General features: G+C 41.6%; 1 protein-coding gene across 4 annotated transcripts in view; it reads left to right on the top strand.

Annotated features, from left to right (window-relative positions):
- MACROD2 (mono-ADP ribosylhydrolase 2) overlaps positions 1-21,700 on the top strand; it is an 846,867-nt gene that overhangs the window by 19,724 nt on the left and 805,443 nt on the right. For 3 of the 4 annotated variants that reach the window (XM_058802883.1, XM_058802881.1, XM_058802882.1), the window contains exon 3: positions 3,820-3,927. In XM_058802883.1, coding sequence (XP_058658866.1) covers positions 3,820-3,927 — 108 coding nt within the window. Of the gene's footprint in view, positions 1-2,842; positions 2,892-3,819; positions 3,928-21,700 lie in introns of those variants that run through there. The other variant, XM_058802884.1, reaches the window with a different exon arrangement.

The following is a 21,700-nucleotide window of genomic DNA, read 5'->3' as shown; positions in this document are numbered from 1 at the left end:
AGCCTGAGGTAAAAAAAGGCACCGAAGGGAAGAAGCGCAGAGTGCATAGCAGAATTGCTGCTGCACATTCCACCAGGGTCAGATGTGCTCCTAAAGCTTGCTCATTTCCTTTGTGTTTTCAGCAACCCAAGAAAAGTTGTTTAGTGTCCTAGTCAAGTGTTTGCTCAGGATTCTTCCAGGAAGGGTTGCCTCTTGTCTGGGGATAATGTGGTTCTTGTCCCTTGCTCAGGTTCTTTTTCCAGATTCTCCTAGAGAAGCCTTCCTTGTGGGGATATGTCTCTACTGGTAGCTATTGTAGCAGGGATGAGGTAGTGGGCAAACTTATTTCTGTTGAACTTGGGGTGAATTTACTTCTTTCAGCTGTGGAGTCTAAAGCTGACTAGAAATGATGGAACTCTGCTATTTTCAGCTTTTTTTACTTGCAATCCAGTCTGCTACTTGTTTTTATGAACTTGAAGAGAAATGTGTCATGTTACTTGTTTAACAAACTTCCCTTATAACAGTGTGAGTCTGTGAGCCTTGCTGCCATCAGTCCTTCTCACTTGTTCTCTCTTGGATTTCTTCTCTTATTGGCCTTTGCTCATAGAATGCCAAGAGACTTTTGCTTTGCCAAAGGTATCACTTTATACTATGGGGCTTTGGTACCTATTTTTGCTACTTTGTGTGTGCTCTACTCTTTCATTAACAGTCATTTTAAAATGCAAATGTAGTGGAGTTTTTTTGTAATAAACTCTTCAAGCTGTAGGTTTTTCTCTTCCCTTTAGTGATAAGCTCTTTGGTATTGCTGTAGGGATTTCTGTAATTGGATGCTTGAGATCTATTTAAGAAATTAATATACTTTAAAGTGTAGCGGACTTTAAAACTTTGGCTATTTGAGCAGTGATTGAGTTTCAGGGCTGTTTTTCCAATACTGTAGGTTTGTGCCATCCTTGTCCATTGCACCAGCTGAGTACATTTATGTCCTGGGTGGGGGCTCCCTCTAGCGGGATGTTCTGACAATCCCTTATTCATTGGTTCAGATGAACTTTACCCCTTTTCTTTGCAAGTGTGGTTTTTGCAGACTCCATCGAATGCATTTTTCTACCCTTGTGTAAGCTGTAAAGGCCCTTTTCTTTACAACTGATCTGGAAGGAGTTGTAAACAAAGCTGAGGACTAGGACTGCCTATTTCCTCTATTTGCTGTGAAGAGCTCAGGTAATCAGCCTCATCCTACTTGAAGCTGTGGCTCTGTGGACTCTGAGATGTTTTGTACATGACTGAAAGACCAAAGGATCATGTAGGAGGAAGAGGTAAATGAAATTGGATTGTATAGGCAGAGCGGAGGATTGTGTATAGCAGAAGACTGCTGGATCTAGAGGGGAAAAAGTCGGGGTGGGACATGAATATTGAGCTGTTTCTGGTGAAGATTTTCAGCTGTAATGTATTACTGAGGCCAGGGCAAAGGAGACAAGAGGAGGACCTACAGCAGTGTTGCCACTTTTGTGTGTTGTCAGTAACAGCCTAAACCCCTACAGTTTGGAAAGGATGTACCAGGATCTACTCCATCCTTTCTGATGGATGTGTGTGCAGAGATGGTTTAATGGCCATTGACTTCACTTTCTCATAAGAGTAACAACCAACTTGTTTGCAAGACTAAAGTTAAAACAGAAATAAAAGCTCTCTTATTTAATAATGAATTTTAATAACAATGAAATCTGTGTGAGTAACGCTGCAGTATATCGCTCCATGTGCCTAGCAGGTGTTGGTTTCTCAGTCAGAGAAAAGCGCTGCCTCCTCGTCCAAGTCCTTCCACACGTGGTTGCTCCTTCCCCTCTGGAGCGCGTCCCCCCGCAGGCAGCGCTGCCGCAGGTGCCTCAGGAAGCCCTTGATGGAGGCAGAGTTCTCCTTCTGGCGGCCGATCGGCTCCTCATTGAGGGGGGAGCGCTCAGCCAGGCAGCAGGTCCTTGGCCAGGCTGAGCGTGTCCAGCTCTTCTCCTGGGAGACACAGGGCAAGGAGCACGATGATGGGGGCAGAGGGGCTGCAGGGGCTGGGCCCCCTTGGGCTCTCCTGGGGCCTGGCTGGGCTGCCCCAGGCTGCAGGCTGGCCGGGGAGGATGTCAGGAAAGTTCTGTCTTGTTCTGGGGGCTCAGCCTGTCCTTGTTTCCTCCTGGGAGGGAGGGGGCTGAGCCCAACCTCTGCTTCTGGGCTCGGGCACGGGGCTGGGGAAGATGCAGAGCAGCCCTGGTGCCTGCCCAGGCTTTCCCCTGCACAGGGGCTGGCACTGCTGCTCACCCTCCGGGCTGCAGCTGCCCTGGCACCATCCCAGCTGCCCGGTGCCCGTCCCTCACCTCTCTCCGCTGCCTCCGGGCTTTTCTCCGCAGGCTGCAGCCGAGGCCGAGCGCGGCCAGCAGCAGGGCCAGGGCCAGCAGGGCGCAGCAGTGCGGCTGCAGGGGCCCCAGGCTGGCACTGCCCGTGCCAGGGCGCGGCAGCTGCGCTCCCTGGGCTGGCACGGGCAGCCGGGCCGCGCTGCTGGGGGGAAGGCTGAGAGCTCTGGGCGTGCTGGGGAGCAGCGAGGCCACGCAGAGCCCCAGGAGCAGAGAGAGCCCCGGGCGGAGCATGGCACAGCTGCCCCGGGAGCTGCTGGGCCTGACCCTGAGTTGAGCTGTGCCCACGGGCTCCGTGCCAGGTGCTGGCACCGGCTGCGATGTCACAGAGCTGTTGCCTGGCAGCCAGAGGCTGGGAACGTCAAGGCAAGGCCGGGCCAGAGGGTCTGAGCGTGTGGCTGTCTAAGCCTGCTGCTCAGTCTTGCCACTGTGGGACAGGACTTAGGAGCTTGGGGATGTGCTCTCTATGCTCAGGAAGGAATTGCTGACATGTCTGAGTTGGTGTTCTTGAGTTGATGGAAATGGAGGGTAAGACTAGAGGAACAAATTTGTTTGGACTCCTGCTACTTTCTCACTAAATATTGAAGACTCTTTTTGCAGACAAATAGATGAACTCAAGCTTCTTGACACTTGTGTTTAGAAAGAATTTAAAAAAGTAATAGTAGAAGTGAATTTCATAGTCTTCCCTTCTCAGTTCATTTCTGGTGATGTGCGTGTCTAACTTGGTGAAGCTTTGGGCAGTATGTTTGTGCAAGGGTTTGAGGTAACTGAGCTATTCTGTAGAGTGAATCAGATATAAATGAAGTGATTTTGTAAACTCTCAAGAGTTTACAGGAATAAGAGAGCTGTGATAACATTATTTAGTAACAAATCTGTTGCAAGCTAGTGTATGTTGTCTTCACCACCTGCGTCCGCCTAGTTGAGCAATTTAAGGTGACAAAGCTCCAAGTTTGAAATTTGCGTGGAGCTTTTTTCAGGCTTGTTGTCTGGCTACATGTCTTCAGAAGTCTTTCTGAATTTTGGAGCTGCTGGCAAATGATGTGCTTGTGTGTTTTTGTACTCATTTGCTATAATTCTGGATTGGAGAAATTATTACTCTGGTTAGGAGGGTAATCTTAATTCCTCAATTTGTTGTTGCAATTTATGCCCTTGTGATTACCGAATAAAATTACTTGATGGATCTCGCTCCAAAAATCTGTATATTTCCACAGTTTTGTAACCAAACCGTACGTGGATAAGGATTCAGTGCTTCTCTAGCTTGTATTTGGAAACAAGTAACAAACGAGCAGCCTGATGTTAGGGCAGTGCTGGTGTCTCTGTGGGTTACCGCTGCCCTCTCGAGGTGAAACCGAAGGAAACTGCTGTCTGTCACCGTACTGCTGCCTGTTCAGGGCTTGTAAACAATGACCTCGGACCCACTCTTATAACCTGGCTTTTCTGCTTTCTTGGCTTGTAGATGAAAACACTAAAGAAGATCTGCAAGGGAAGAAAAGTCTGAGTGAGAAAGTTTCTCTCTACAGAGGTGACATTACGCTGCTTGAGGTTGATGCCATCGTTAATGCTGGTAGGTGGTTAAATATTTTATGTAGCTGTGTCTTGAAAATCCTTTACAGCTCCACGGTACAAGTGTGAACTCTGGAAAGTTGCCTGAAACTGGTGAGTCCTGTAGAAATCTGTTGAAAAAATGGTTTTTCCCCCAGTTTGTTCATATTGTATCTGTTTGTCCTGTGTGCATTTACTGTGACAGGGATTGTTGTGAAACACTTATAGCAGGGTCGCCGTGAGAAAATTAATAATCTTTTGTCCATCTTTTGACTTAACTTGGTTAGCTGAGACTTGACACTTTTCATTGTAGAAGGCTCATTTTTGTTACTAAGTTAATGCAGTTAATCCAGTCTGTTGTTATAAATCAAGCCACTTGTGGGCTAGGTAATGTGAGAACTTTAACCATGAGGTGATAGAAAACCTATCACACATAGAGATTGTATGTGTCAAGTTTTTGGCCATGGTCTACAGAGTTTTAAGTGTTTAAGTACCTCTTCTTGCTCAGTGACCGTGTCTCCATGTGTACAGTCGAGGTGAAGAACTGTATGTAGCATCTTGTGACAAAAAGAGGGAAATGCCTGTGCAACTAATGAATCAGTGTATTAGATTATAGTAAACTAGTTCAGTTTTTTGGCAAAAAACCAGTGAGAAGGTTTACCCCTATACACATGCTCATAGCCAAATCTTGACTGCACTCTCCACTCCTAAAAGAGTGCGTGGTTTGTGTGTCCTGAGGCTGAAAAGTTTTCCCCCCTAGTACTTGAGTGGCACTGATTATTTGCAAGAACTAATTTTGGTGGTATTAATTTCTTGGAAGGAAGTGTGCTGCAGTATCTTCTGAAGTTCAGAGATTCCCAGGGTTGTAATGGCTAAAATGGGTGTGTTTGCTTATCAGAGGGAAATGCCGTGTGGAATTACTGGTTCATGTCTGCAAAGAGCACAGGAATGTTTGCTCACACAGTGTAGAGGGTAGTGAACAGACTCTTTGGCTTTGTATGATGTTTGATTGTATGACATCCCACTTTACCAGTGGACATCTGCTAATGGGTTTTGTGAAGTAGAGATGGATCCTTAGCCACTTCAAAGTACAGTTTTGCATTCCAAGTACTGAGGCTGGTTTTCCTGTGCTAAAAAATTTAATTCATCTTCTAGTTTCTTGATGCAGAAAAGCTTTCCTAAATAACAAACAATACAGTAGCATCCATGTAACATGATCCTCTCCTCACTGTGTTGACAAGACCTCTGAAACTTGAATATTTTAACATTTTTTCCTCATTCTTTTTTTAAGAGGATTTTTCCAGTAGTTCCTTTGCTGACTTCCTTACTTTATTGCTTTACAGTAAGTCAATGTTAGCATACTTTCCACCTTTTATATTTAGCTTCTCTTTGTTCATAGTTCCCTTGAACTACAGGCTGTAACTAGTTAGGGATTAGATTTAGAATAGGAATACTTCACTTTTCTTGATTTAAATCCCCCTTTAATTATCCTGAAAGGTCCAAAAAAACCTATATCCCAGACTGCAAATGATATTATCTGCCTATAAACCTATTATCTGCCTGCCATCCTTGCGAGAAATGCCTCTCTCTGAGGAGAGAAAAAAAAAAAGAATCAAATCAACATGTATTGATATGCAATTTTGAGAAAAGGTTTAAAGACCTCTCAAAACAGACTGAGGCTGAAAGACCTAAAGAGGGACAAAGCACTCTGAAAGTATCTAGAAAGCTTAGTTGTTTTTACTGTTGTTGTCTGTAAATTGAATTTGGGCTTAAAAGGGAGATTCAGATTAGATATTGGCAAAGCTACTTATTGATTGGAACGTGTTTATACAGTGATACTTTGGTGTATCAGATGGAAACAAAACAGCAGCACTAGGGCCAGGCCATTGGTGCAGGTGGATTTTTAAAATTCTTCTAACTCGTTATTAACCTTATATAGTTCCTAAAAGGCATAATATGTTAACTGTTATGAGATATTAATAAGTTTAGGTTAAAATAATAACCTACAGTTACTCTGGAAAAACCATATGCTCTTTATATGACAGTGCAATAATTAAATCTAAGCCTTTGATGTGCTGAGGATAGCTGGAAAGCTACATGAGGAAGGTGTTGTGGTTCAAGATCCATATTATTTATGCAAAACATCTGCTGTGCTGGGATTCTTTTTAAATCCAACAGTTTCAGTGAAATTGTAGTGTCTCTTAGATGGCATCTAAACCCATGTTTCTGCACCATATGATGCTTTTGCAAGAACTCCATTGTTTTTTCTTCTGCAGCTGAAGTTATCCAAGCCTCAAAGACATAAAGCAGTAAGTAGCCACAGTACCAGTTTCTGTATGTAAGTTGAATAAAAGGCAGCCTGTTGAATATGGAATAGGAGATAGGGTTTTTGGAGGTAAATGTGTGCAAGGTCTTTTTATACTTAATGCCTTTTGACTACCTCAAATGTTAATGATTGACTCCCTCCTGTCTGTTGCAAGCCCTGGGTTAGGAAAGGAGGAAGAGACCCTCTGGAGACTTTCTCTCTGAATTTAGAAATTCCATTAACTGTCTACTGTAATAATTAGTTTAAAATACAGCAATTCATATCCAAATTAAAGCCACAGGAGGATACAGGTTGAATGTTTACATTGACTTATGAGAAGATCTAAACATGCTTGAAGTAAAGGGAATGGTCTGGTAAATTCTGGGGCTGGGGAAGGGTTCCAGGTGTTTCAGATTGTCTCCAGATTTGGATGCAAACATATTGGCAAAAAAAATGTATTCTTAAATATGTAAGGAGGAAATGAGACCTCAATGGTGATCTTCTCTAGTTAAATATCAGGATATCATTGATGAACACTCCTGCAAAAGGATCCTTTTTTATCCTAGACTTTTAGCAGACAAACTGAATGTTGCTTACATTCTAAAAATACCTCATGTATAGTTTGCTCATTCTTTTGAGAAACATCACAACAGCCTCTTTGAAATCATTCAAGACTAGAGCGAGGAACTGAGATGCATTGTGAGAGAGAAAGAAGTGAAAAAAGGAGTTGATGTGCGATTTTGCTAGAATTGATGTCAATTATCTACCTCTGTAAATGTCTTCTCCTTACACAATGGCTTCCTAAAACTTCTTTACTACCGATTTTATTGCAGACAGGTATTAGTTTAACTTGATATTTTGCTTAAGGTGTCATGTTATGCCATTTCCTTCACACATTTTTTTTAAAGGATTCAGGTAAGACTTGCATGAAAATCCTACTTTCACTGCTGTGTCCTCCTCTTAGCTTTTTTGTTACCCTGTAAGAAAGTAAACAGGCTCCTTGAGGCATGTATTTACTGCATTAATCTGTGCTGACTGGCCTTTTTAACTTATTAAATGTTCCTGGATGTCACTTCATCCTGATGCCAAAAGTGCTTCAAGCACTTGGAAGCTAGATAACCACAATTAGCCAACATGTGAATAAATCATCAGAACAGAGCTTGGAGGGGGTGTGGTGTGTCTGTGGTGTCTAGGGAGGGGAGAGAGGGGCCATGAAGTCCCTCTGGCAATCCCAAATACTGAAATAAGCAGTAAAAGCCTGAGTAAGGTTTGAAAAAAACAATTTCTTCAATATTTGTAATGCCAACTGAGCATGAAAGGACTACATTTCCTCTGCATTTTTAATATGGAAACCTATGTAGCTATTTATGTCATGTGCAGTAACTATCTGAAGTAGGTACAGGAGTGCTGTTTTGGGAGTGGGTGTGACAGGGTTGTCTGTGTACCTCATACCTTAAGCAGCAGTTCATCACTGCTGACCTCAGGTCACTTCCTACCTGTTAATAAATCTTACTGTCCAGTTATGAGATAAGGAGACATGTACTGATATGCTTGGGAGGGAGTTTTTACTAGGAGGAAGATCAAGGGGAAGCCATTATGTTAGGGGAAAAAAGGATTCTCTTTATTTTTATCTGATAGGGAGGAGGAGAATGAGGACTTGCAGAACACTAGAAAAGATAATATTTCTTCTTATCTTTGAAAAATATTCTTTGTATCAGTACAAAAGTATGGTACTGAGAATGGAAACCTTTAAACTTCAGGAAAAAGGAAGATGTTCATGTCTATTCAATTAGATATTACTGTTAACAGGTCTGTAGTATTGCATCTAAATTTGCAGTTAGAGAGTTGCTACAGTTATAGCAACTGTTAGATATTACTGTTAACAGGTCTGTAGTATTGCATCTAAATTTGCAGTTAGAGAGTTGCTACAGTTATAGCAACTAGGTGTCTCCCTTTAAATTGTATTTGAGTGCTGAAATACTTTCTAATACTCAGAAATTTGGAGAAGAAACTCTCAATTTTTGAAATGACTATCTTTTCCACTTGAGAAAACTAACTTGATTTAAAGTCTTCCTCTGATAAAGAGAGAAAAAGACTTGGTGACTAACATGGTAAACAACTCTTTATGTCCACTTTTTACTAACCCTGATGCTGGAATTTAGTTCCTGAGCCTCACATTGCTCAAGAAGAGCATCACACATCTGCCTGTGTGCAGTGAGGTGCCTCAGCTGGGAGTGCAGGTTTGGCAGGCACAGGTTCCTCAGCTTCCTTGGCACAGTGTGCAGGACCAGCTGAGGGAAGGAGCCCAGAGGTGGTGGTTTCCTGGTTGCTTTTAGAGGCAGAGATATTTCCAGGGAGAGAATTGCAGCTGAGTTTTTTAACAAATTTGCAGGAGTTTGGAATGCAAAAAATTTGGGGAAGAAACTCTCAATGTTAAAATGAATATCTTTCATTTGTTAAAATTAATATCTTTTTCTGTGTGCGAAAATAAACGTGATTTAAAAGACTTGCTGACTAACATAAGTAAACAACTCTTCATGTCCTGTTTTTACTAATCCTACTGCTGGAATTTAGTTCCTGAGCCTCACATTGCTCAGGAAGAGCATCACACATCTGCCTGTGTGCAGTGAGCTGCCTCAGCTGGGAATGCAGGTTTGGCAGGCACAGGTTCCTCAGCTTCCTTGGCACATCTCCTCTGCTTTTAGAGGCAGAGATGTTTCCAGGGAGAGAATTGCAGCTGAGTTTTTAAACAAATTTACAGGAGTTTGGAATGCTTGTCCTGCTCTACCTCCCTGTCCCAGTACTGAATGTATGTGAAACTGAAAAATATTCAGTTTTAAATACTCTGTGCTTGATTTGCTTGTTGCAAATCAAGGTCAAGACTGGTTTTCACTGAAGCCTCTGCATGACTTGATTTATAGGATGAAATAGATATTTTCATACTGAATCTCACCTTTCCTAGTGAAATATGCCTTTCTTCCCTCAGGCTTCTGACTTCACAACCATGTTTCAGCATTTTTGTGTCACAGCAATGTCTGTATCCAGTTTTTTTTATCTGGAGATAGCACATATTTTCTTCCAGATTCATCATTTCCTCGCCTTAACCTTGACTATGACTGTTTAACTTAATGAGGTGTCCCTTTTTTTCTCAAGCTCAAAATTACACATCAAGGTAGGAGAGCTATGTATTGATACTGGGAGCTGAATATATTATCAGTGAATTATGCTTATACAAGTGTGTAAGTATGGATAGGGACTGAACTCTGCCTTTCCACACAAACAGCTCGTTAATGCTCAATCAGTCACTGCAGTTGCCTTGAACTTGGTGCTTAATGAACAGGTGGGGAAAAAGGATGGATTCTAATCTGGAACAGGTCTGACATCAGGCAATTTCACTGATTGCTAATCCATTTCATTTGGCAACTTAATTTATCACACAGAAGTTTCATCTTGTAACTTCTGAAGTAGAAATTATTTCAGAAGTGGCCTGTCTGAATATTATGAAGTTATTTGAGTCAGTTGCTGAGCCTGCTCTGGTATTGTGTGTATACTTATTCTCCCCGTTTTTATTTTAAAGTGACCAGTAATTCTTACTTTAGAGCTCATTTGAAATTAATTTTCAATAATTTCCTATGAAAATAAGTCCCTTAACTCAAATGTTCCTGCTATTGAATATGGAAGAAACAAAATGTAAAATCTGCCCTTAAGCTACTTATATCATTTTGACATTGGATTTTTACATTTTATAGTATTGATTTTTGTGGGGTTTTAATTTTTTTTTTCATTTGAGCTAAACATAAATGGTTGATTATACTGGGAGATTCTTAATGAGTTTGCTGTCCATTAGAATGTTTTGTAAATATACCTTACATGTTTTATCTCCGGAGTACAGATAGGAAAATGGAAAACTTGTATTGAAATCCCTTATATAGAGTTGTCTGGCATCTGCCTGTGTAACTTACACAATTGTAATTTCCTCTAGGAATAGAACCAGTATTGCTAACAAATTGTTGCTAATTTGGTTTTCATCTTTACTGTGAGCAGACTGTGGTGTTAATCAAAGGTTTCTCAAGTTATTTTACAGTTGGTACAATTACACTTGTGTGTAAAACCCCAGATTAATTTATGTGTAGTCCTCACTTACTCATCAGGAAAGTCAGTGTTAATAGTTGAGGGAATCGGCCATGCCCAATTGTGACATCTGTGAGTGAGTTTATTACTGCTTTCTGTGCAAGATGCTTTAAGCCTGGCTGGTGAGCAGTCGATGTGGTTAAACTTGCCCTCTGCTTTTGGTCTAATTTCATTTCAGTGCTGTTCTTCCCTGTAGTGTAATACTCATTTGGATGAAAAGGCTGTGTATAGTGACAGTGTTCAAGAGAATGAGAGGGAAGGCAAGCACTGCTGTAGGTGTGGTTTAATTTAGGGGGAGAACTGTGGCTGCTGCCTCAGTCGAACACCATTTGCTGTAACTATGTGGCCAAGGCTTACGACTGTGGAGGCTCACTCAGAATTGCACTGCAGAAGTGATGGTTGGAATGCACTTGGAAAATATCTCAGATATAATTAGTATTACTCAAAACTTAAGCATTAAAAAAAAAAATAGTTTGGCAGTGGGGGAAATGAATGGTGGTGAAATATTTTCATTGCAATGTTCCAGCAGTGTGCTCACAGCCATCTCATGTAGCCAATGGAGATGGCTTCTGGATGGAAATGTGCCTCAGACACCTGGATGTTACCCTGCCACATGCTGTGTGGTGCCAGCGAGCCGAGAGCCTTGGGTGGTGCAATGGAGGCCTAAACCTCAAGGAGAGCTTTGCCACTCAGCTGCCATATGGCACTGCAAACAGATACTGCATGTTAATGGTCATCAAGTCATGATTTCAAGCAGTGGGATGTGAGTGTTCAGTGACTTACTGAGAAGCCATTAAAAAAACAGCAGAGAAGGAAATGTACTTTCCACTGGAACAATGCACTCAAAAGGCTCCTTAAATGAACAGATTGTGGGCTGAAGCACCAGACACACATGTTGAGGTTCAGAGCTATGCTTAAGACTTCTCATGTTATTCTGTGCTGCCATAAGTCTGAGTGGAATTAGATGAGTGTGCATGATCCTTAAGTATCTGGTACCTGACTATCCAAAATGGTCTTTCCAGACAAGTTGTGGATGCCTCATCCCTGGAAATATTCAAGGTCATGTTGGAGGGAAGTTGAGCAACCTGGATTAGTGAAACGTGTCCCTGCTCATGGCAGGGACTAGATGATCTTTGATGGTTCCTTCCAAAACAGGTCATTTTGTGATTCTAGGCAATACCCTGACACGAAATTAATGGCCTCTCCTCTGACAGGATTCAGCATAGTTTGTCTTCTGAAAATCTAATAATAAATGGGCAAGGTAGATGTTTTAGTAGCCTTATCTAACCTGATGGTCTAGGGTAGCTGGATTTATTTACAAGTCTGTTTTCAGTGTTGATGCTTTCAGGACAGTATCTGTTTTACCTAGACCAGTGTGTTCTCCCTGTTTCTTTGTGCATCAGTTGTTGAACTCATTTATTGTCTCTGACACCACTGTGATTACTGACCCTTCATGCCATGGTTACCCTGGACCTGTTTTGCGTGTGTTTCTACAGAAAACTAGCAGTGTACAAGCAAAACACCTGCCCAGCTGGGTTTCTTCAAAGGTCTGTGGCTTCCCTCAGTTGGGAGGCATGAGGTGGCACGGGATGCTGTGAATCCTTTCTGACAGCAGGTGGCAATAGTGCCCCTGTTATCGTAAAACCACTTTTAGGCCTGTGTACCTTAATTTTCCTGGACATAAAATCGGTGATGACTTAAGCAGAGGAAACAAAATGCGTGTATTCGAGGCGTGCTTGTTGGATAGGCCATCGATACAGCTCATGCTTATTAAATGCTGACTCCATTTCATTATGTGTGTTCAGTGTGTGTTTGAAATAGAACAGGAGACAGGCGTGGTTTGGAAGAACTGTAAGCATCTGTTTTACTTCATAGAGGAAAATATTTTGGAGAGACCTTGCTAGCAGCCTGTCATATCACACATTTGACAGTGCAGCTGTCATCTTGACTGCACTGATGGAGCAGAGGGGTGTAAGAAACTACTCAAGGTCGTCTTGAACAATTATGCTTCGTTTCATAATATTAAATCCACTTTTAATCAGGACTTGTGGCGGATTATCTAAAGGATTGTGGGTTTTTTAAGCCGATATTTGCAACAGTGTGTTCTCAGTCAAGATAGGCTTGTAATGTTGGGGTTTTTTTCAAGCTTCTGCATTTTAAAAAACCCAAACCAGTCAAGTAATTTCCAAATGTTGGAACACAAAAGAGAACTTCTTTGAAGCCTCCTGTCTCTTCTTAGAAAATATTGGCAGTGAGAGGTCAGCTGGTAGGCTGAGATTATCTCTGCACTGTTAATATTGACCCGTCCACTCCTCTGTCCAGATGTATGTTTTTTTTTTCCTCCCTTTCTGTTTCTAACCATGAACACGTGGGGTTTTTCTGGATTTGCACAGATATTGTCTCAACACGATCTCAGTCACTGTAAGTACTACAGTAAGGTCAGCATGGGAATTAGCATTTCTATGTGTCTTGTAATCTCGTTAAATATATGCAGTTAAGTATTGAATAGGGGAAGGTCTACTTTGATTGGAAGGAGTAAGCTTTAGATTTATTTATCTAATTTGCTAGATGCAGAAAATGGGATAAAAAAGCTGTAGTCAGAGTTGATGTTCAAAACTGCTATTGTGCAGCTGGCTTACCCTGTCTCTCCCCCCTGCCTTCTCAGGCAGGAGGAGTTGCTTTTGCTGAATTCTCTTCGCTGCTGAGTCTTCCACCCTTTGCTAGGGTTTTGGGTTTGCCTAGTGCTTTGCCATTTGCTGCAGGTCTTGGAAATGTTAGTCCCTTGAAATACAGCTTCCATTACTTGTTAAATAAATAGTTATGGACTGTGAAATGCAGTTTAGGTTTTGTTTTGACCTATGGCTGTTAGCAACTGATTTTCTGAGAAAAGAAAAACGTTTCTGTTTGCAAAACCACAGCTTGCTTCCTTTAGGAATTCAGAATGCCTCTCACTTAGAAATTAGTATTAAGGGTACAGCTTGGCTTTAAAAATCTGGGCTTCAAACTCCTTTGTGTGACCTGCTGCCCCAGTCATAAAAATTAGTAATGGCAGCTAAATACACATCAAAGGTCGGTGGAAGCTTGTGAAAGCAGTATTTGCTTGTTAATCCAAGCACAATGGCAAGTGTGTTTGCATCATGTGCAAGGAGTAGCCACTTGCATGTTAATATACCGTTGTTCAGAGTTGTCTGGATGTGTTTGGGAATTGTTTTAATTGCAGTATTGAAGGTGCTGCAAGGCTCTGTGCTTTCCATCACAGTGAGGTGATGAGCTGCTGCTGCTCCCAGACTTCTTCCCTTCACCATAGAGGAGACAAGAACATTCAAGGTTCCTCTTAGTATCTCCTGCCTGGACTGTCCCTTGCACAATGTGTTTGAACAGCCAAGAGGGGATGTGGGTGGTCCTGCTCCTTCCTCCCTCGGGGTGTCGTGTCCCTAACACGGAGCTCTTGGGAGCTCTGCAGCTTCTCCCTGAGCCGTGCCCGAGGGCTGGCAGTGCCACGAAGCAAAGATGACTTGGCTCTTTGTAGGAGCGATGTTGTAATGGCCCTTGTTCTCAGATGGTTTCACCAGTGAAGCCTTGGAGCCTGAGGCTTTCATTGTCTATTGTGTCTGACCAGTTGAAACCTGTGGGAAAAAAAGACTGATTTGGAGAAGTTTTCCGGATTATTGTTCCTTCTCTCTTTTATCACTTGCATGTTTGCACCGCAGTAACTTTAATCTGGTGTGCAACATGAATCACTTAAACATGTCTCTGTAGCACCTTCATTTTATGCTTGAAAGCTGGTTTCTGTCGAGTAATAAATAGAAATAGTTAATATCTGGCATGCCTAGTTGTGGGCTGCCTCAAAAAAGATGATTCTGTCAGCTATATTTGATTTGTATTTAGAATGTTTTGCATTGCAAATCCATGTTAGAAATGCTTTTTAAATTTAAAGTGTGAACCATATTGCTTTTTCAAGGGAACTGTACTCTTGTGTCATGTGAAATAACTTTTTATGTAAGAAAGAGGTGATATTGCTTTCAACTCTATCAAACCAGGTTATAGAGGAATGTAAGTCTTCCCTGTGACTTGATATGCCTGATAATAGTAACTGGCAAAGCATTCCCTTTACATTTCTAAGAATTTGTGGTGTACAGGCTATTTCAGAGGAGCTCTCTTTTCTCATCCTGTCAGTTTCAGTCCACTTTGAAGGGATTATCATGAGCAGTGTGGTCAGGTTCACTTGGCTAGTTCTGAATTTCTACAAATCTGAGTAATTTTATTACTCTTTCTGAAATGAAAATCACATTTTAGAATGATTTTTCAGAGTAGTCAATCAGTAAAAAATGGTGGATATTAGCTGCAGAGTTCACCAGACCAGGGAAGCTGAGAGAGAGAAAAAGCTGAGAGAGTTTATTAATGACAACTTATTTCTTTGGTTCTGAAACAATTTTCATTTTAGGGTGTCTGTTACCTTGAAAAGTAAAACTACTAAATCAACCTTGGGGGCAGGGTAGACCAGGGCAAAGGCTTACTTGTTGGTTTTCTTTGATTCTTTGGGTGAAGGCATCTCTGAGTGCTGGAGGCCAGACAATTTTTGCCATGTCCCAGAAGCGTTTTGCCAACTAGCAGTTCTAGCCTTGGCCATGGTTCAACTAATTGTAGCCCCTCTTCCCCACTAGATAACAAACACAGGATTTCAGGGAGCTGAGTGATCAGTGTTAGCTGGTTCACCACAAAGAGTGATTTCTTTATCTTCCTCCTCCCTTCTGATATAAAAGAACCTGGTTAGGAGGCCAAGACATGGAATTTTGGCAGGGCTTACAGCCCAAAGGCTCATTAGGTCAGGAGTTTACAGCTTTAGAGGCTGCAACTCTAGTTCAGACTAGGCTCCACCACCAGTAATGGATGAGATTAAAACAGAAACTGTTTGTTAAATCTGAAGTGAATCCCTGATGGACAGGACAGTCAGGATGTTTTTAGGTGGGAGTACTTATCTCTATAGTTCTTATCAAAGACCCAGCAAAAGGTTTTGGGCTCCCTACTTCTGTCTTAGTTCCCATGTCCCAGGGGCTGAGTTAGATGTGGCTTTTGTTCTGTCATGCTGGCATTGTCAGACTGAAAGCAGGATCTGAGTCAGAAGTATTAGCTTAGCAATATCGGCTGCCTTCCTCTCCTGTCCCGTCCTCTAGCTCTAGCACCCAGCAGAGCAGCCTGTGTTGAGTGCAGCCTCCCTTTCTAATGGCTGGGGAGAAGGGTGTGACCGGGGAAGTGTGCGCGGTGTTGCCTCTCTCCTTAGAAAGGCCCCTGTGAGCTGTAACTCGATGTAGCCTTGTAACTACAAATCGCTGTCTCAAATCATGACTTCCTGCCTGTGGTTTCAGCAGCCAGGGAAGCTGTGCTGATGTATTTAAAATTTCTTATTTGGGCCACTGCTAATCATTCAGGAAAGCCAGGTTTTGTTCTTCTTGGCAGCCTCTTTTAGAGAGCCAAGGCTGTTCTGCTTTGCCTGAGGGTGAGACTGAGATGGATGGCACTTTGGTGTCTCTGCTATAGACACCGTGCCTCAGGAGTCTCCCTGGAGCGCTGCTGGAGTCACTTCATATTTCATAATTCCTTGCTGACAATTAAGTCAATTTGCTGGTGCAGCCATGATGGAGCTAAGCTAGGACATGTTTCTTTTTTAGCCAAGATATGTAGTGAAAAGCTCGCTCTTTTGCTTTGATTAAATTGAAAACTGAAGTTCGTTGTTACCTCTCCCTGGCTTGGAACGTGAATATGATTTCTCAGTGGCATTGTCACTCTCTCTGGATTTCTTGCTCATGAATTTAAAAAAAAAAGTTATTTTAGGGGATTGTTTTGTTTCAGTGGGTTTTTTTGTTTGTTTTATTTTTGTTTGTTGAGAGGAAGACTCAAAGCAGGCATGCCTTGTAACTTGGGGCTGAAGGTGGTAAGGCATCACTTCTCAGTAAGAAAAGATAGAGCTGTGAGCAGGGGCCTGTGGAACTCTGGTGGGCTTTGACTTTTTGTGGCAGTGATGGAAAAGCAGTTTCATGATCCAAGGCTTTAGGAAAAGGGCATAGGCACTTTAGATCTGTGCAAACTGAGTAGTCTCTCTCTTCTCCAGTGTGGTCTCCTGAATCAAGGCTTTTTTTTAGAGTTGTTTGGCCAAATGCAACATCTCTCCTGCTAGAAATATTGCTTTGAGTTTTGATTTTTAAAAAAAAGTTGTTATTGCCTCTGTTAAACAGCATTATCTTAGGAGTCTTGCTAAATGTATAATTGAGAAAATATAGTTGTTCTGTCTTGGGTCTAATTTTTTTTCCAGTCCTGGCATGAACACAGTGCTGCAAATGTGGACTTAGTCTGGTGAGACAGAGAGTGATTTAATGTTACAAGTGGAATTTTGGGTGCTTTCTGGGTGTGGTGAAATCAGTTAATGAATTGGCTTAACTTTTTTGCTTGGGGTTGTTATGCTGTTTAGACATGGGCTCTGTCTAGATGATGTTTATACACTTGAAGCATAATGTTTAATTTTCAATATCTGTAGTGCAACATATAATATGTGTGTATATTTTCACTCTTTGTGTTTTGCTAAAAAAAACCCAAAAAACAACTAGCTGCAGTTTTAAGTGTTGCTTCCAGACCAGCTAAGGAAATAGTCTGAGCTGCCCACAGTCTGCGTGGCATTGTGCAAATACAGAAGATAAATCTTAAATAATTAGTGAGACTGAAGAGTTTTTACTTAGAATCCTGAATTTTGATCCCTTGTCAGTGCATATAATGAATCTGTGAATTAGGTGAAAAAGAAATATGCGTATGAACTAGAAATAAAATCAGTTACTGAAGAACCCCAGGCTTTTAGTTCAACTTTGGTACGAGCTGGTCCAGGTAACACAGAGGGCTGATTCTTAGCAATATTGAGGTAAATCTGTTTATACCATTTCAGTGATGCACTGGTGAAAGGACTGTTTATATATTCCAGAAGTTTCGTTCAGTTATGTCTTCTCTTGAATGCTTTTTTCTTTTTCTGTAGAGTGTAATAATTGAATTGCCTGCCATGTAACATGCTGCTTGTGTGAGGTAGCTGATGGGAGAAGGGAATGGCAAGAAAACTATTGGAAGAGATTGTTTATGCATTATTGCTGTTCTTTGACACCAGTGCAACTGGTGGCTCACTTTTTTCTTTTTAGCACCTTGCTGAGAGAAGGTGTGAAATGTTATTTGTTAATGGATGTAGGATTTCTATTCTCAACTTATGTCAAGTATTTCATCTTAAGGATGGGAAATCTGCATCTTGGAACAACCAAAGCATTTTTCTTCTTCATTTGTCCAAAAGATTTCGTTTTCAGAGTGCATAGATAACTCTTTTTGATACCAACACATTATGCTTCTGAAGCTTAGTACCTACAGCACATATAATAGCTTGCAAGTTTAATGAAAATGCTGATTTTAAATAAGGCATTTGTGTCACTCAAAAGATTTGAGTTTAAGCTCTGAACCTGGAAAAAACAGCACAAGTTCTTAAATTAAGTGCAGGCGTAGTCACGTTCACTTGGAAGGATTGTTCATACATAAATTAAGGACGTATAAAAGTCTTGAAAATTATGTGTTAAAGGACTAATTCTCATTGAAGTTTCCCCCCCCCCCATTTAATAAAAAAGGCACTAAGTTTTGTTCTCTTTTAAAGCTGCTCTGTAATCATGTAGTTCATTATTTCAGCTTCAAAGTGTAGTCTGTACAGAGAGGCAATGAGGTGTATCCACATCTAGAAATTAAGCAATAATCATGTAGTTTAGTGTTTCAACGGGCTTTGTTCATTAGTAGGTACAATGATCCATTGTAAGTACTTGCTGTAGTCATGATGTTCTTAACAGTCTGAAACTTAAACTCTCCAAAATTATTTTTTGAGTATATATTCCTGACTGAAGTAGTTCTACCATGGGTACCAAATTTGTCTTGTGTAATGGTGATTGTTCTGTGAAGTCTTTGTGAGAAGAATGCCAAACATTGTGTGATGGTGTAGTGTGTGTGTGCATATGTATGTGGCTTTGGATTAATCAATAATTCACACTTGCACTAAGAGCAAGAGCAACAACTGTAGACATGGCAGAATGATTGGAAAAGCTTCTTTAATTTAAGCACTTGTAAACAAATTGAAGCAAGAGAAGTAGAAACAAAGGCACACTGGGAATCACTGGGCGAAACACTGGGAAAAACAGGGGAGAATTAAAATTGAAGTGCTGCAAATGAGTGGTAGAACGACATTGGCACTGAAATACAGGAGGGCACATGGGGAGACAGTTTAGTGGTTTGATGGATTTGAATTATTGAGGTTTACCTTGTCACTGAGTCCGTGGATTCACTAAGACAACACTCCAGATTGTGAAGATTGGTCAGTAAAACCATAGGATATGAAAAATATCATGCTTTAGTTTGAGAAGATGAAGAAATGATGGGCTAAAGGTATGAGTGGGAAAGGGCCCCTTGACCAAGGTGCTGTGAGTTGAGGCTGTAGTTAGTTACATGGCAATTTGGAAGCTTCTCAGCAATTGAAATGAGTAATACTTTACCCTGAGGGAGTGTGCTTGAACTCTTCCTCTAGGACCTGCTAAGCCAGGGCTGTTCTGGGCAAGTGCATGAAAATGTTCAAGTCAGCCGTGCTGAATTCCTTTTATAATTTCTTTCTGGATTTCTTTCACTTTTCCAGCCTTAATGAAGCAGTTTGCTTCGAGAGTGCGTATAAATTATTTTTCTTGATAGTCTTGTGCAAGGTAACTGTAAAATGCTTTCAGGGGGTGGGAGAGAAGTTGATGTTTTTAGTTATTTCTGGTATTGCAAATGGACTGTGTTGCAGTAGCTGAAGCACCTGTTGAAAAGCTGCTGATTTTCACTTAGATTTTACAGTGCAGACTGTATGTGTAGCCTAGAAACTGCAAGAAGAAGCCATGGTATGCAAAGATCCCTGGAATCTGGTGGCTTGTGGGGAGGAGTGTCCTGGTGCAGTCCTGCTGGAGCTGGGGTGCTGCTGTGGCATCTGCACACAGGTCCCACGCTGTTGTGTGCTGCACATCAGTTCTCTGCCAGTAAGACCAAGTGTAAAGCCATGGCTCATCAGTGATTAATTATCAATGTTTAAATCTGCCCCAAAGAAATGGCAAACTGCATAGTAACCACAGTTGCCTTCACAGGGCAAGAGGGGGAAAAAGTATGGTGGTCCCAGACCAACACTGCCTCTTAACAAGCATCAAATGTTTCATAAATGGAGGCAGAGTTCAAATCACTGCTCTTTAGCTTTTTTGGGGAGATCAGCATTGAATTTATTTAGTTTTTACTGTGGAGACTTTGGGTCACTAGAGTGTGCTGCAGTCCCAGCCCTGGGCTGGTGTGAGCTCGCCCCAGTGCTTTCCCTGCCACAGGGCAACTGGGAGTTTTTCATCACGTTGCTTTGCTGTCGCCTGGGCAACTTAAGTGAATTTCCCTGCTGTTTTCTTTGTGTTGCACCCTGCTTCCCTGGCGGTGAATGACTTGGTGGCTCGTTAGCTTGGTACCTGTGTGCCCCGGGAGAGCATCTTGTTAAGTGTTGTATTGCCCCTATGGCCGCCTTTATTTTGCTCACTGAGGAGCCCATGAGAGGTTTCCATGCTCATGGTTTATAAAGAGTTGGTATCAACAGCATATAATTAAACCATTTACAGGTGCCGTGAAGTAATGTTTATGGAGTTCAGCTTTGGAGCTTTGTAGTGGTGAATGTGGGGAAGAAAATGCAGACCTCCTGCACGGGGCTGTGTATGGAAGAAAACACATGGTTTATACAGAGTTTGGAAATGTATTCATTTTATTTACCAAAAAGTCTTGGTTCAGTGTTTTTAGAATAAATATGATCTGTTTTCTGTGTTCCTGCAAGTTGTCTTTGATAGACAGGTGCAAGTTGAAACCACTAATTTTTTTGACATTCAGTGCTTTTTTGCTTGCTCAGGAAAACTTTGTAACTTGAATTCCTTTCATATTTTTGGTGAAGGTTGAGGCAGTCCGGATGTCTAGCTTGAGGACAAATCCAAAACCATAGAAATGTAATTAAAAGGTTTTTTATTACTTCTGCTGTCCTGTCTTATTTTAATTAAGTTCATCCTCTGATGAAAATTGCGCTCTGAATTATAGTGGGAAACCCATAATGTCGTCTTTTTTTCTTGGATGAAGATCACGGTTGACAATTCTCCTCTGCGGGCACAGTGAGTTTCTGACGTGAGGAGAGAAGCTCAGCCGTGCAGGGAGCAGTTTTCATAGGGACAGGCCTGAAGTTGTGCGACTTCTACAGAAGCAAGGGACAGTTGCCTTCCATCTCAAGTATGAGATTAACCTGTGTTCCATGTGAATTTGTATTTTTGAAGTTGGGATTTTCCAAAATCAAAGCCTGTTAAGGAAAAGTCCAATTTTGTGTACATTTCTCTACCTGCACATTTTGCAATTTGTTACTTAAAACTCGTCTGGAAGGAAAATAAATGCCAGTGCAGAGCCCACCTGAGCACCCGATACACAGCAGGATTACCCACAGTTATGAGCTTCAGGCTGCTGTTAAAGCCCCCTCTTTCATTTCCCTCACATCTCTGTGTGCCATTCCATGCTCCAGGATTCTCTCATGACTTGTTTTGCAAAGCAGGCAAACATCTTGTGCAATTCAGCAGAGACCTCTTTGGAAAATACAAGCGTGGATTAGGACAGTTAGGGAAAAATATCTTGCTGAAGGGCCTCCTTTCCTGCTCTCTCTGACAACTTTGACTTTATGCAGAAATGGGTTGTCCAGCTATTTTCTCTGTTGAGCTTGTAGGTCAGGTGGCCAGATCAGAGCAGCTGAATCCGTAAGTGCTGTTAGTGTTTTATAGCAACACGATAACATTATTTAATCTGGAAATAGTTATGGCTGGTAATATGTCTGGAATTTGTGCCAGATAGTAATTTTCTTGTCTAGAATGATACAAGCTAAACCTGAAGAAAACCAAACCCCAACCATACAAACAGGTCTAGCAGCTTCACTGTGCATACACTGCACAGAGCTGTTGTGTCCAGTGTCTTTAATTGAATGTGATGAGCATAGGTTTGGCATGGCAACTTCTGAAAAATAAAATTTCTCTTTACAGGCAGTGAAAGACGAAGGCTTCTTGTTAATTTTTGTTTCACTAATAAGAGAAATATTTTTATTATTTTCGAGCTGTATGTTAAGGCTGTAAATTTCCTTGGAAAGCTAGCAAATGGAACATGCCTATGAAGAGATTAAAGTAATTATACTGCAATGCTCCAGTAGGAACAGAGAGCAGTCTGGGATAAAATTATTTGGAGAGACGCCAAAGCCGAGTTTGGTTCCGTTTTAAGCTAAAAC

Source organism: Ammospiza caudacuta, chromosome 3 (assembly GCF_027887145.1).
Source record: "Ammospiza caudacuta isolate bAmmCau1 chromosome 3, bAmmCau1.pri, whole genome shotgun sequence".
Lineage (NCBI taxonomy): Eukaryota > Metazoa > Chordata > Aves > Passeriformes > Passerellidae > Ammospiza > Ammospiza caudacuta.
The sequence above is the reverse complement of the archived record's forward strand: the minus strand, read 5'-3'. Positions and strand labels throughout refer to the sequence as shown.